This window comes from Podarcis vaucheri, assembly GCF_965113315.1.
Source record: "Podarcis vaucheri genome assembly, chromosome: 1".
NCBI classification, from domain to species: Eukaryota; Metazoa; Chordata; class Lepidosauria; order Squamata; family Lacertidae; genus Podarcis; species Podarcis vaucheri.
This window is the reverse complement of record NC_138759.1, coordinates 16,021,438-16,035,236: the sequence shown is the minus strand read 5'-3', so window position 1 is coordinate 16,035,236 and position 13,799 is coordinate 16,021,438. Positions and strand designations below refer to the sequence as shown.

Here is a 13,799-nt window from a genome sequence, read left to right as displayed (position 1 = left end):
ACATGAACTGGTGTTAATTCTTGGTTGTGCAGTTCAGGCAGACCCTGGGTACAGATAAGCTAGTTATAGCAACAAGGTAAACCATTAGGTTTTAGCAGGGAGAGCAGGTGAAGGAACAGACGAACACAGTAACAACATGTGCAAATGCAAGGCTCACTCTAACATTGTTTTGTAGATCAACATGGCCATTTTGTCAAATCGTTCCCTGAAATAACAAAGCACAGTACACTATTTTGATGAAAATTAAGGGGTTGTATGACAATTTCTGATTGCTTTAATTGTATCCCAAAAAAATCCAGCATAAATTTACCATGCAAAGGGTGGGGGGGGGGAGATGGGGTTTATCACCAAAATGACTACAAACCTGAGATCTAGGACCTGACTTGCAACCACTCCCGGCTGGGTGGATTTTCCCTCAGGTACATCATAGAGGAATAGTTTACAGTCACAGACAACTGCATAGGCCCGCTGCCATCCTTTCTTAACTCCTGTTGGCTTTGGAACCTGTAAATAAACAAATGCACACACACACATCATTCATACCTTAGCAGATAAAGCAGAAGCGGGACCCTTGAGCACATTTCCATGCGACATTTGACTCTGATTTTTAGTGCTACAAATTTTTGGTGCTATAATTTTTTATTATAGTGCTACAATTTCTTGTACAGAATATGAGTTCCATGAGCTTAGATGCATGTGCAAATGTACTGAGCATTATGCTATAAACATGATGCGCTTATTGAAGGACCTATGACCTCCATGATGAACTCTGGAGTGCTATGGATCATGGAGCTATAAGAAACCAAACGGCATGCATAGTCATATGTGAATTCAAGCATGGAAATGCTAGTGTGTCTGGAAATATAGATAGATAAAGAAACTCCAGGGAAGACAGATTTTTTTAAACATTCCTCTTTTACAAAACGTTCCCCTTTTACAAAATTAACTTCAGGATGTGTGCACTTCAGCCTTGCAACTGGAAAATATCAAAGAGCGTAAGATGATGAGAACATTTATTATCTCTCCCATTTAAAGTTTGGCTAGAAACAAACCTCTCTCACCCAGAATTCTTTCACAACTTTCAGTCTGTGGCAATCCAGCTGCCAGTTTCCAGAACTTTTTATCAAATCACCTGCTGTGCTCACTAATATAAAGATTAGCACTAAGGGGATTACTATAAATTGTAAACAAAGCCTTGGGGCTTTATCATAATTTGGGAAGATGGATGGAGAGAGAATGGGTTTTCGGCACAATTCTAGGGAAGATCCTCTTACGCAGTTTGCCCCTTCTAGCATGTCAGATACTAGTGCAGAAGATACTAAGCCGTACGCCAAAGGAAAAATATTTTTGTAATATACTAAGATAATCAAATGCCTTCCAGCTACTGCTGCTATAAAGAAGCAGTACGCTAAAATGACACAAGGCAAGATTTTGTGTTTTCTTCCCTTTAGCTTCTGCATAAAGTTTGTATTTTCAGTTGGACTTTTCAGCTTGCAATTCTAATGCCCCATCTTATGTGATATCAAACACACACAGATTCTTTTCTCATATATACTTGTGCGTCTCTGAAAAGCAACAGTTATTTTTTACACTAGTCTGCTGCTTAGTTAAGTGTCAAAGCTATTTACATGTGCAACTTTCCATCTAGCTTTGATGCAGGGTGGGCCTCACGAGTTCATGGAGCGCACCACGATTACAGTACATTTTAGGAGATGCAATAGGAACCAAAAGCATACCAAAACCAACAGGAACCAAGATACACAGATGATTTTGGTACACAGTGTTCTTTCGGTACCCTTGCTTCCTGTTTAACTAAACCAAATCCTTTTTTCTAATTTCTGCATTTTGCTGAAGTGGGGTATGAAACCTGAAAGAAAGGTGATGTCTTTTTAAAGCAGTAAAGAATAAAATGTATTATTATATATCTACGACGTGAAGTGCAGATTAAACAAACAAAGCCCTCCTTTCAGGTTTTATACCCCACCTGAGCAAAATGCAGTGAAGAAATAATTACACAATATACTGTACTTTTTATTGTACACTTCCATGCTTGAAGATTATTATTTAATGTGGCACTGAATGAATTAATTGAGTTTGTACCTAATAACCTATGCCAATCAAGCTACTGGATTTTGGGGTAAAAACACAGTAGTGTTTTTAAAGATAGGTGGGATTCAATTAACACTACTGTTAGAATCATAATTCTCTCCCTGCCTCTGCTCCTGTATAATTTTCCTACCTTGACGTAGCCTTTGTAGGCTGTTCCTATGCCTCTTTGAACATCTACCCCAAGGGGTCTCTTGGCTTGCTCTGGAGGTATAGGGCAGACTTGTGGTGCGCTGTCCTTGCAGGAAACATGGCATGCAAATGAACACACTAAGAAAGAAAAGGTGAACTTGTCAAAGTTCTTTGCTGTTACACAATAAAACCTAAAGTTCAGTTAAAAATAAGGAGCACAGCATCATACAAGTACAGTGTATTGCTATCATGAGGCTTTCTGATCAAAACAGCTGACACAGGTGACTGATAACACAGCTTCAACTCCATGGGTCAAAATGGAATTGGAACCCCTGCAATCCTCTCTTAATGCCTCGCCCTTCCTGAAAATTTCATGGGCTCACATTAGTAACGTAAATAACCCGTTTCTGCAGCTGACCCTTCAAATATGGCGCAAATGACAATCACATTCAGCTCCTTTGCAGTCGCTTTTAACTTCTATTTTAGATCACCCAGCCTTTTGCTTTAATGAGGCATATAACCATTTCCTCCAGGTAACTGTCCTGCTGCAATAAAGATGTAAAAATTATGCTGTTAAGTCTCTGAGTTCTTAGAAGACTTAAGCCAACTTACCATCACAAGCGTAGCCCTGTCTAATCAATCCCACCATGAGGGAGGTGCAGTGGCTGCACTGAGTGGGGCTTGAAAAGGATTTGATACTGAGTTGATGAGCTTTAGGCTGGAATATAAATTCAGGGTAAATAACATTTTCAAAAGGTTAATAAAATGACAAGTAATTGTAAAATTGTATCAGTGGCAGAAGTTCCCACTTCAGTGGACTTTGATTTGAAGAGGTGGCCCTGGTTATGCCTTCATTTACTTGCAATGGAATTTCAGCAGGAACCATTACTCCTGAACTGTGTACTGATGATGATGATGATGATGATTATTATTATTATTATTTGGGCATCTTTTTGAAATAATACTCAATGCAACTTGCAAAATGTTTAAAATATGTAGAGATCTAGCAGTTCAAATTCTCTCTTGTTAACTATAATACTTGTAGGAAGTAATGCTAAAAAATATGCTCTCTATACAAATCACACTATTTTCATTCCTACACTTAGCTGCATGGTAGAAGCAGTGGGCCACACAGTTCTGAGACTGGGACTCCCTTGCTCTGCCACTGGGAGATGATCTCACCACCTATATGAGGGCAGAGACGTTTGCCCTTATATAAGTGGCTTGGCTTAGTGCTACATCTGAACCTAGGCTACTGGTTGCTTTGACTTGTTCTAGATTTCAGCCAAGGAGTGCTTTGACTTCCTGCTCATGGTTTGTCTGAGGGAGGCAAGCCACAAGCCCATGTTCAGATGCAACTCTATGCCATACCACGACTTAGCTAAGAACGTGATAAGAATACTGCTAGGTCAAGCTAATTGCCCATCTAGTCCATCAACCTGTTCTTTAGCATCCAGCCAGATGTCTGTGAAAAGCCCTATGGGAAACTCTGAGTAGAGTGGAAGCAGCAGGACCACGACAAGAGTGAAGTGATCAATATTTTTACTAAGCCTTGGTTTTGCTTAGTACACTGATCAAGTGTGTTGAAATTGGTTCTTTCACTGGTTTTTCAGCACTGAAAGCTCTCTCTCGGGGGGGGGGCATATTTGCTACCCACTCTTCATGGTGACGGGTGTGTAACAATTTTTAAATGAACACAGAAAATATACTGTGGTGGATTAGCATTGAATAAAGTTTTGCATCATGGCAAATTTTAACTATATGCAGACCAAGCAGACCAGAACTGCAACCTAAAGGAAATCTATTCCGGCACCCCAACAAAACTAAAGCAATGAGTAAGGACACCACACACAGGAGTGTTTAATAGCACAAGCCTGCACAACTTGCAGCCTACAAAATCATACACAGCTGATCTGCCCCATACTGGCTTGCTGCGTGCTTAACAACCCTATTGTTTTTACAGTCCCAAGGAGACAGCAGACCTGTTGGGTTGCTACACCTGGCAAATGGGCTGCATAAGGCTTTGTAAACAGCTATGCAGGACCAATTTGAAATAAGCCTAAGAGATGAAAATGACGAACTCAGACAAAATTAACATACAGATGGCTTATGAATGGGATATAATCATTTTCATATTTGCACCCCCCCCAAAAAAAAAAAGTTCTAAGCAAAACAAGTCAACAAGTGCCCCCTACCTTTGGTACAGCTAGAGAAATGGACTGAATGGTGGGGGAAGGAGCAGCAGGCATCCTCTGAAGCCGATTTGGTTCCTGAATTGCAAAAAACTACAGTTGAGCAATTAAAGACTTCCAGGATCCAATATGCATTTGGTTTGGCAACAACTCGAGTATCTTTTTTGAAGGTGAGTAAGAGCCGATATCACAAAATGCAGCATTGTTCCAAATTTACTAGAAGCAGGTTTGCAGATCAGAAAGACTCATAGGAAAGCCTGCACTCTAGCAAGCAGCAGAAGGTAAACAAGGAAGAAGATGGAGCTCAGCGATACACAGGGGCCCAGGGAAAGGGGAGCAAAACAAAAGGGAGCTCACAAAGCATGTACATTTAAACATTGACGCAAGTCAACACAGAAAGAAGCTGCGAGGAAAGAAAATGTTTTCTTGCGGACTGATGGCTGTAAACATACATTTGTAAATTTAGGGCTCCCCAAAATGCTTTAATCTGGATTAATGAAACAACGGCGGCTTACTTCTTGCTGCTGCTGCTGCTCTGCAGTCACAACAGATGTTGATGGCGAGACCTCTGCTTTAGAACCCTGTGCCTCCTGCTCACTAACGGAATTTGTCTGCAAAGTGGGTTGGAGGAGAGGAGATAGTAAAGGAAGTTAGCTTCCAGCAACGGATCCCTGAGTAGCAGAACAAAACCAAGTTCACCTGGGGCACAAGAGCCTGTCTGCTCAGAAAATGCTTTGTGTAGCGCATTCTGCTGAGCTCTGTAATGTCAAGCTAGTTAACACCTACACTCTAAAAGGAAACCCTCCACCAACAAAGGCCACAGCTATATTAGATAAGTGGAGTTGGCTGATGCTGAAAACCCCAAAATTGTGAAGTTATCAGTTCATTCTGAGATTAAGGTAAAGTATTAATACATGGCCTTCAAATACCCTTTGAAGGTTACTTCTAACTCCCTGTAGGAACAGACATAATCAGATCTGCATGGCAAGGACTTACCTCCATACAGCAGGTGTGTGAACTCACTGTGCTTGCGTGTTTTTGTCTCCTGTATGTGCGTGTATGCACCCACCCAATCACCATAAAATAAGACTTACACAGTATCTACTTTGTTCATTATTGTTAAAGGCTCTTTAATGAGCATTAGATATGGAGATAGTACTAATGATTTCTGTATTTTAAAACAAAAAGTTAAAAGATGAAATTTCTGGTGGGGAGGGGAGAACAAAACTGAAGACTTAGGTGGAAAATGCAGAAATGCACTGTTATGTTGCATCTAAATAAAGGATAGAAAATGTTATAAAAATAACCCTTGTTTTGCTGAACTATATGGCCTCCTCATTTAAGATTTAGAACTGGGTTAGGTAATTCACTTAACAAAAACAAAACACGGTTCAGCAGCTAGAAGATGTAACACACACAAAATTTCATTCAAATTTTAAATGGGAAAATACAGCTATTAGTAGGTGCAGAGCTAAGGTGTATTTAGAAGAATCATTTTTTGACTCTTAGATAATGGGCCTTTAAAAAATGCTAATATTGTTACCAAAATGAAATTCCGCACTTTGGAGCTCTGAAATCTTACATAACAGAGCTAGTCTTTAATAATAATAATAGTGTTTAATAAGATGCTGTTAGAGAAAGAAAGGTCTTAGAAAATACGTATGCTACAGTGGAGTCCATGTGCTGTTCATCTTATAGCAAGTTTCAATGGAAACAGGAAAGGTTTTGGCCCTGTCACTATTCTGCTGTCCACAATACAAATTGCTTTAAAAAGCATAAATCACCTTTAATACACATTGTAATTGCCACAGCAACTTCAAATGAGCAGTTTACAAGAGAACTCTTAGGAAATGAAGCTATTTCTATTTAGTCGGTTAATCTTCAGTATAATTTAATAAGCATGTATAAAGGAAACTAAAAAAAAAAAAAGGTCACTAGTTTAGGATGGCAATTTTACACATAGAGGTTACAGATTAGGGAGGTAAAGCCATCAGCATGAACTTACTTCTTCCCAAAAGGCTAGCAGAGAAGATGAAGACGAGGAAGAAACATTGTCCTTGTTGTAATAGATATGAGAGGATAAAATTGATCACTTTTTACCCAGCAACAAACCATCAGACCGGTTATTAGCAAACTAACTAGGTAAGTTAGTAATTGGCAAAGTTTGCAGACTGCAAAGGCAACATTTTCCTGATACTCCCAAACTGTGCATTACCAATATTAAATATTCCTCATAATACATCTGAATAGTGTTTGCTATTGAATACAACCAACAAAATGTTGCCAGAGAAAATAGCAGCTCTGACTCGGTGAGTGGCCTTGGGAAAGTTCCTAGCACTCAGCCTCCTTTTCCCATCTGTAATACTGGAATATACTGATCTGTCTCAGCCGCTATTGCGAGGTCAAATGAGGTAAGGAACTCGAGAGTAAGTGCAACATACAATAATAAACATTTCCTGCAGATGTATATAATGAAGGCAGATATTTGATCTTCATAAAAAATTCAACACCTCACTATAAAGGGCTTTTAGATCTAACGTAGCAAAGATCTTTCTACTTCCCAGTTGTCGGTAACAGCTAAGGTTTGGCACAACTTGTGATTGCATTCTAGTTTGTTTTCAAAGAGGCTGCAGTGTGGGTGGAGAGCAGCACACAGCACATCCTTCTGCAACAGCAACAAACCAGCGCCCACTTTCTGCAAAGACTTGCAGCCAATTTATCTTTCCCCTGGCAACCAACATGCAGTTTGAAAAGGAAATAAGGAAAGCCAGGAAGTCGCAAGAATAGATATAATTGTAGTTCCAGTGATCGAATGTGAAATTGTAGACCCAAACTCCATACAGGTTTTTATCTGAGCTGGGTTGTGACACATATCCTCTCTGGGCTTTATGAAATTCCAGATGCAGATGACTAGGCACTTGCAAGTAAGTCATACATCCCCCGAGGAAAGCAAAGTGGCATACAGAATTAGTCATGTCAGGTTAAGCACTCTTGATTTCTACTGACTTGGGAGTTTGTTCTATAAAACATGCAGAGTGGAAGAGAATTAAAAATACTTTCATTAAGATTTCATTTTTCACCGTGAATATGATTGTGCTGAATTTGTAATATGACTCTACACTGCATTTATTATATTACTATTGTATCTTGTGACCTTTCCTAAGCATTTGGCTTGCAACGCATGAATTATATGATCACTTGGTCTGATCAAGCATGGCAATTGTTAGCATTCTTTTATCTGTTTGTGACGGTCATTCCAATCTCATTCCAATCAACAGATGAATTTCCATACAATAAAACAAATATGCAACCCATTAAGTATTGATAAGGACACTGAATATAAACTGTGCTCAAGTATGTGTTTCTGACAAACACAGAACTCATTTGTTTAAGTAGGTGAATTTATCAAGAACAGAATACATATATTTTTTCAAGTGTCTAGCTACTAATCTTCAGTCACATCACCTAAAAGCTGAAGAAAGGGCCTATTTTTCCTGTCAGGCAAGCTGTAACTGACAGGTTTTGCAGTCTGCTTGGTCTGCTGGATAATTTAGTGGAGTAGCATAGCTTTGGGGATGTTCTTGTGATTTTATTTTTCTATAACCCATCTGTCTTTTAGTAACACTGTCATGTATTCCCTTTCCAACAGAGAGAGAAATAAATGAATGGAGCTGAGGAACATGTGGGCCTCCAAATGCTGTTAGAATACAACTGCCATGATATCGGCCCATTGCCAAGGTTGCTGGGACTGATGGGAGTTGTAGTCTAACAACAGCTAACTACTACTGTATGGGATGAAACACACACACACACACACACACACACAGAGAGAGAGAGAGAGAGAGAGAGAGAGAATATACAGATATGGGAGGTCTGAAAAATGGATACAGGTGGGCTCTCCCTCTTCTTAGCCTTAATGGGAGGTGGGTTTAATATACAGCTCAAGGGAGGTGAACAGAGGCTAAATAAGCACGTATATATTAATACTGTAAGTGGAGCCAAACAGATATGGACCACAGAATAGGATATTTAAGTTTATGTTAGTGAAGAAAAAACACTCATTTCTCTTCTTCCACACTGTGCTCTAACTTTAAGCTACCAAAAAGTAAATTTCCAATTTACACGGCACTTTACAGTAAAAGCAAAAGAGAGGAACCCTGCCTCAAGGAGCTTACAATTCAGATTGCTTGCGGGACAGGGTCCTTTTTCTTTATGAACTGCTATTACTTACTTCAATATCATATAATAAGTGAGTGAGTTAGAAAGAGATGAACCAGTTTTTGAATGTAATTATCTGTATCCACTTTGTTGCATACACTGCTATGATATCCCCACTTACTTGCCTTTCCCCCTAAACTAAAAAGGCCCAAATGTAACTCCTTATAGGGGAGTTACACCAGCCCCTTGGTCATTGTGGCTGCACTCTTCTGAACCTTCTCCAGGTCTAGCAATATCCTTTTCAAGGTGAGACAACCGGAACTGTTAACAGTATTTCAAGTGCAGTCACACCATTGATTGATGAAATGGCATTATGACACGGGCAGTTTTATTTTCAATCCTTTCCCTAACAATCCCTAACATGGAATTCATTTTCTTCACAGGTGCCTTGACATCTTCACTGAACTATCCAGTAAACACTAGCCCAGATCCCATTGGCATCTATGCAGAATTAGGATTTTTCTCCCCAATGTGCTTAACTTTACACTTGCTGATGTTGAACTGCATTTGCCATTCTACTCCCCGTTCATCCTTTTGGAGATCCTTTTGGACCTCCTTTGGATTCCTTTTTGCAATTCTGATGGTATCATCAGAAAAACACAGCCACCTCACTTCTCACTCATAACTTTATGTCATATATCAGTATAGATCCGGCTATCCTTCTTGCTCCACACTCCTTTTTAACATCCCAACTCACTATGTTTCCTGTGCAAAGGTTTAAGGGTGCTAATACTCACTCTGAAAGTCAGATCGTGAGCAAGAGGTGATGTATTGAAGTATTCAAAAATAGAATCCTGGAAGTCTGAAAGTTTGAGACCTGGAAAAAGAAAGCACAATTAGTTAGTCATCATCCTGCTATTTTCCTTTTTTTTAAAAAAAATTGCAACAATCATCATGGTGGTGAACAGTATTAAATAAAATTACATTCCTAAAACAACTACAAAATGCACCACAAATTAGTAAAAGGTAAAGGTACCCCTGCCCATCAGGGCCAGTCGTGACCGACTCTAGGGTTGCGCGCTCAACTAGCTCAAGAGGCCGGGAGCCGGCGCTGTCTGAAGACACTTCTGGGTCACGTGGCCAGTGTGACTAAGCTGCATCTGGCGAGCCAGCACCAGCGCCTCACACAGAAACGCCGTTTACCTTCCCGCTGGAAAGTGGTCCCTATTTATCTACTAGCACTTAGGGGTGCTTTTGAACTGCTAGGTAGGCAGGAGCTGGGACCAAACGACGGGAGCTCACCCCGCCGCGAGGATTCAAACCGCCGCCCTTTCGATCGGCAGGTCCTAGGCTCTGTGGTTTAACCCACAGTGCCATCCGCTGTTACAAATTAGTAACTCAGAGTAAACCATCGGCATAGCTGGATCACCCCTCTGGGAAAGCCTGGGTGAAAAGTTGCGTTTTAAGCAGGTGCTTTAACGCCAATACTGTAGGTCCACGCCTGATGTTTGCTGGAAGCCTATTCCAAAGCCAGGCCTGAACCTTGTCTGGAATGGGTCTAGATAATGTGTATCTTCCAAGAATGTCTGAATCTTGATCACCTTCCCCCAAACAGGGCATTTTCAACTAGTGGATAGCTGTCACAAACTGCTGGTATTGGGGTGACCTTTTTTTTAAAAAAAGGAATGGCCATACCAAAGCCTCTTTAAGGGCAGTGGAGTCCACCCCCTTGTGTAAAGGCATGTAAATCACCTCCAGACCCAACCAGACATACCCTGCTGTCTTGACTTGATTAGTCATGAAGGACAGTGATTGAGAGGGCACTTAGCTGGATGCATAGCTGAAAGCACCTTGGGGCCTCATAATCTGAAACTGACCAAACAAAACAGGGCAAGATGTTGTACTGGAGGCCTGACTAGGAACTGCCATAGTCATGACATCAAGGTGAGTTGAGTTCTAGCCTCAAAGTGTCATGCAAACATGGCACAACAGACCTTTGAGGAATCCAGTGGTGATCCTTCTATGGACAACTGTTAGACCACCCTGTACAGTTCCAGTGGGAGACTACTTGAGGATGCCATGGAGGCACAAGGTATGTTTGCTGTCCTCATAGCCACACTGGGTAAGAATGATTATAACCAGTGCTCAGTCGACCTCAGAGTTATTTCTGCCACCTGTGTTCTAGTTGTCATCTGGCCTTTTTCATCGCTTCAGAGTCCCCAGAGTACCAGGAAGATGTACAGTGACAGAGTAGCTGAAGAAGTGTGCATGCACACAAAAGCTTATACCCAGAACAAACTTAGTTGGTCTCTAATGTGCTACTGGACATTTTTAAATTTTTTTATTTATTTCGACTGCATCAGACCATCACGGCTACTGCTTGAATCTAGTATCTACTGTCCATTCTACAGCAAGACAAGGGCCTCAACAGGATTTAGTGTCTACATTACCTGCATCTGTCCTGTATTTCTCCTCCAGCTTCTTCTTTAAAGCTTCAACTTCTTCCAAGAGTTCCTGATTTTTTGTTTCAGATTCCTTTAGTTTGCTAAATGGTGAAATGGAAACCTTGAAGCATTTGGAACATAATAAAGCAAAACACTTTTCTTTGCCCTCGGGGGACTACAATGGATGTGGATTTGCTCAAGCTCTAGGTTGCTACACTGCCCAGTTTCAGAAAGAGAAGCCAAGCATCGGATGTACAAAACCAACTTCAAAAAAGCTTGCCAAAACCGTGACACTTCCTAACAACATGACACATTCATGACCCATAATCCTGCACATGCTGGCTGGCTGGAGGAAGCCAGCTGCAAGTCTCTAACAGGAACAGAGATGCCCCAGGGCTTGCTGAAAACAACGACAAGCTAGCCAACCCCTCCCCCCCCCGCACTATGACAAAAGCCAATGCAAGAGCTCTAGGCTCAGGCTGCAGGGCTAGAATGCCTTGGCTTCCTGGCTGGAATTTGACCTAGGGTATCATGAGGAAGGAAATGACTGCTTGCTTGGCCACCTTTTTCTTCCGTCTCTCACAATCCCGAGTCTTCCTCCTACACAGGAAATTAGGAACAGGGCTACTTCTTCCCTTAAAAGAGAAGCAGCCATTGTGGTGCAGGTGCTGATGGAAGTGATATGGGAAATGGTGTGGAGGTGTGGGGAGGTGAAAGGTGTATTGGGAGGGGGGGTAGAAAATATGACTGGATGGGTTCTGCGCTCCATCCACCCATCATGACTTACAACTGAGAAAAGAAAAGCAGGCCACAGAATTACATGCTTCTTTCCCCCAGCTTGTGTTGTGTGCAATTCTTCCCCCCTGCCCTTATGCTAATAGCCAAAAGCCATGGCTAAGCGTTATGACCATACAAATGTTAACCAAGACTAATGCTTGCCCATTTCAACCCCTGGTATTAAAATGGTTTACATCCCTATAGTTAAAGCTTAAAAAGGTGCTGCAAGAAAAGCAGGGAGAGGAGGAGGAGAAGGAGAAGGAGGAACCCACAACTTGGCAGTTTGCTTTCCAAACAGACTTAAGGGCATTAGCCAGGATCCAAAAAGTTACGCAAATTCACCAAGGGGCTTTGTACGGTCAGTGGGATTATTTTTTACTGTTGTTTCCAAGAGCGACAACCCCAATGGCATTTCCCATACTGCTTTTCAAAGCTTCCCCCAGTTTGAAAGAGTTCCTCGCTTTCCCCTTGGGCAGGAAGGAACTAGTTACATTGTTCTTTGGATCTAGGTCAACCTTCCCCAACCTCGTGCCTTCTAGACATTTTGGACTACAGTGGTGCCCCGCAAGACGAATGCCTCGCAAGACGGAAAACTCGCTAGATGAAAGAGTTTTCCATTTTGGAGGTGCTTTGCAAAACGAATTTCCTATGGGCTTGCTTCGCAAGACGACAATGTCTTGCGAGTTCCTGCTGGTTTTTTTTCCTTCCCCCCCTTTTCTAAGCCGCTAAGCCGCTTATCAGCTGATCCGATCAGCAGATAAGCCGCTAAAAGCCGCTAATAGCTCTAATCCGCTAATCCTTCAATGGGCTTGCTTCGCAAGACGAAAAAACCGCTAGACGAAGAGAATCACAGAACGGATTCTTTTCGTCTTGCGAGGCACCACTGTACAACTCACCCCTAGCCAAAACTGAGCTGGCTGGGGCTGACAGAGGCCGGTGGTCCAAAACATCCGGAGGGAACCAGGCTGGTTGAGGGCTAATCTAGGCTGCTATGCTTAAACTGTAATGCAAGGCAGAGGCTTGGCGCTGTTTATTTTGAGTTCTTAGACTCCCTGGCACATACACGTACTTTCAGAAATATGCATCAAAAAGTCAATTACATAAAGAATTACATGAATGCCATATTTTATATTAGAAAAGCAAAATTAAACAATGATCTGAAACATTACCTTTCAAAGGACAGGTTGGCATCTTTAACCTTCCTTAACTCTTCCTGGACCAGCTGTTTGGCACGTATTTCGGCATCAAGAGCAGATTGCAGCTCCAACCTTGCTGACATATCCAACTTCTGACTACGTCTCACTTTCCAGAGTGGGTCCTATTGCAAAAAGCAATGGTTAATACTGCTAAAGAATTTATCACATGTGTTTAAATATTAAAAGCGATTAAAAAGCTTCACTTGTATTCATCATCGTTAGTGAGGTAGGGGTGGAGGGGAGATGAGATCTGAAAAGGAAGACGGCATTCAGGGAACAACAACATTTGTAATGCATTCCAACTTAAAAATTGGGGAGGTGGGGGTGGAATGCAGCTGGAAAATGTAGCTGAAACACAAACCAAGCAGTTTTACATTGAGAGCAAGAGCTGACCAAAAAATCCCCAGAGAATGAATTGACCAAAATATTGCCCTTGAGGGCCCCTGGTGGCCTGGCAGGATGGATGTAAATACAGAAACAAACAAAGCCAAGGAAAAGTTTAAAAATTTGCTTCAAAGGTGCTTCAAAGAGGCAATTATTGGATTGATGATTTGCCAAAATCCATTTCACTGTGGAACTATCTGCTATCCTTTGTAAACAGATAAAATCACCATTTCCCCATTCTAGCCTTACATTTGACTTTTTTTTCATATTTTAATGTTTTTATACAGATTAGGCTGTTACATTAGAGTCTCTAAAGAGCAACTGAGGCAGTAAACAATGATACTGTCCAAAGACTGTACGAGAAAGGAAACTAGCTCTGGGACTCACCCTTTCCCTGGCTTCCAATAGGA

At 41.4% G+C, this 13,799-nt stretch overlaps 1 protein-coding gene across 6 annotated transcripts in view; it reads right to left on the bottom strand.

Moving 5' to 3' along the window:
- The window catches only part of CDC42BPB (CDC42 binding protein kinase beta), a 102,513-nt gene that overhangs the window by 20,468 nt on the left and 68,246 nt on the right, over nucleotides 1-13,799 (bottom strand). For 2 of the 6 annotated variants that reach the window (XM_082216458.1, XM_082216459.1), the window contains exons 19-27: nucleotides 12,979-13,127; nucleotides 11,039-11,133; nucleotides 9,386-9,465; nucleotides 6,436-6,486; nucleotides 4,946-5,041; nucleotides 4,434-4,508; nucleotides 2,851-2,956; nucleotides 2,240-2,376; nucleotides 365-504 (exon numbers count right to left, since the gene is read on the bottom strand). In XM_082216458.1, the coding sequence (XP_082072584.1) occupies nucleotides 365-504; nucleotides 2,240-2,376; nucleotides 2,851-2,956; nucleotides 4,434-4,508; nucleotides 4,946-5,041; nucleotides 6,436-6,486; nucleotides 9,386-9,465; nucleotides 11,039-11,133; nucleotides 12,979-13,127 (929 nt within the window). The remainder of the gene's footprint in view (nucleotides 1-364; nucleotides 505-2,239; nucleotides 2,377-2,850; nucleotides 2,957-4,433; nucleotides 4,509-4,945; nucleotides 5,042-6,435; nucleotides 6,487-9,385; nucleotides 9,466-11,038; nucleotides 11,134-12,978; nucleotides 13,128-13,799) is intronic. The other 4 variants (XM_082216462.1, XM_082216463.1, XM_082216461.1 and 1 more) reach the window with 3 other exon arrangements.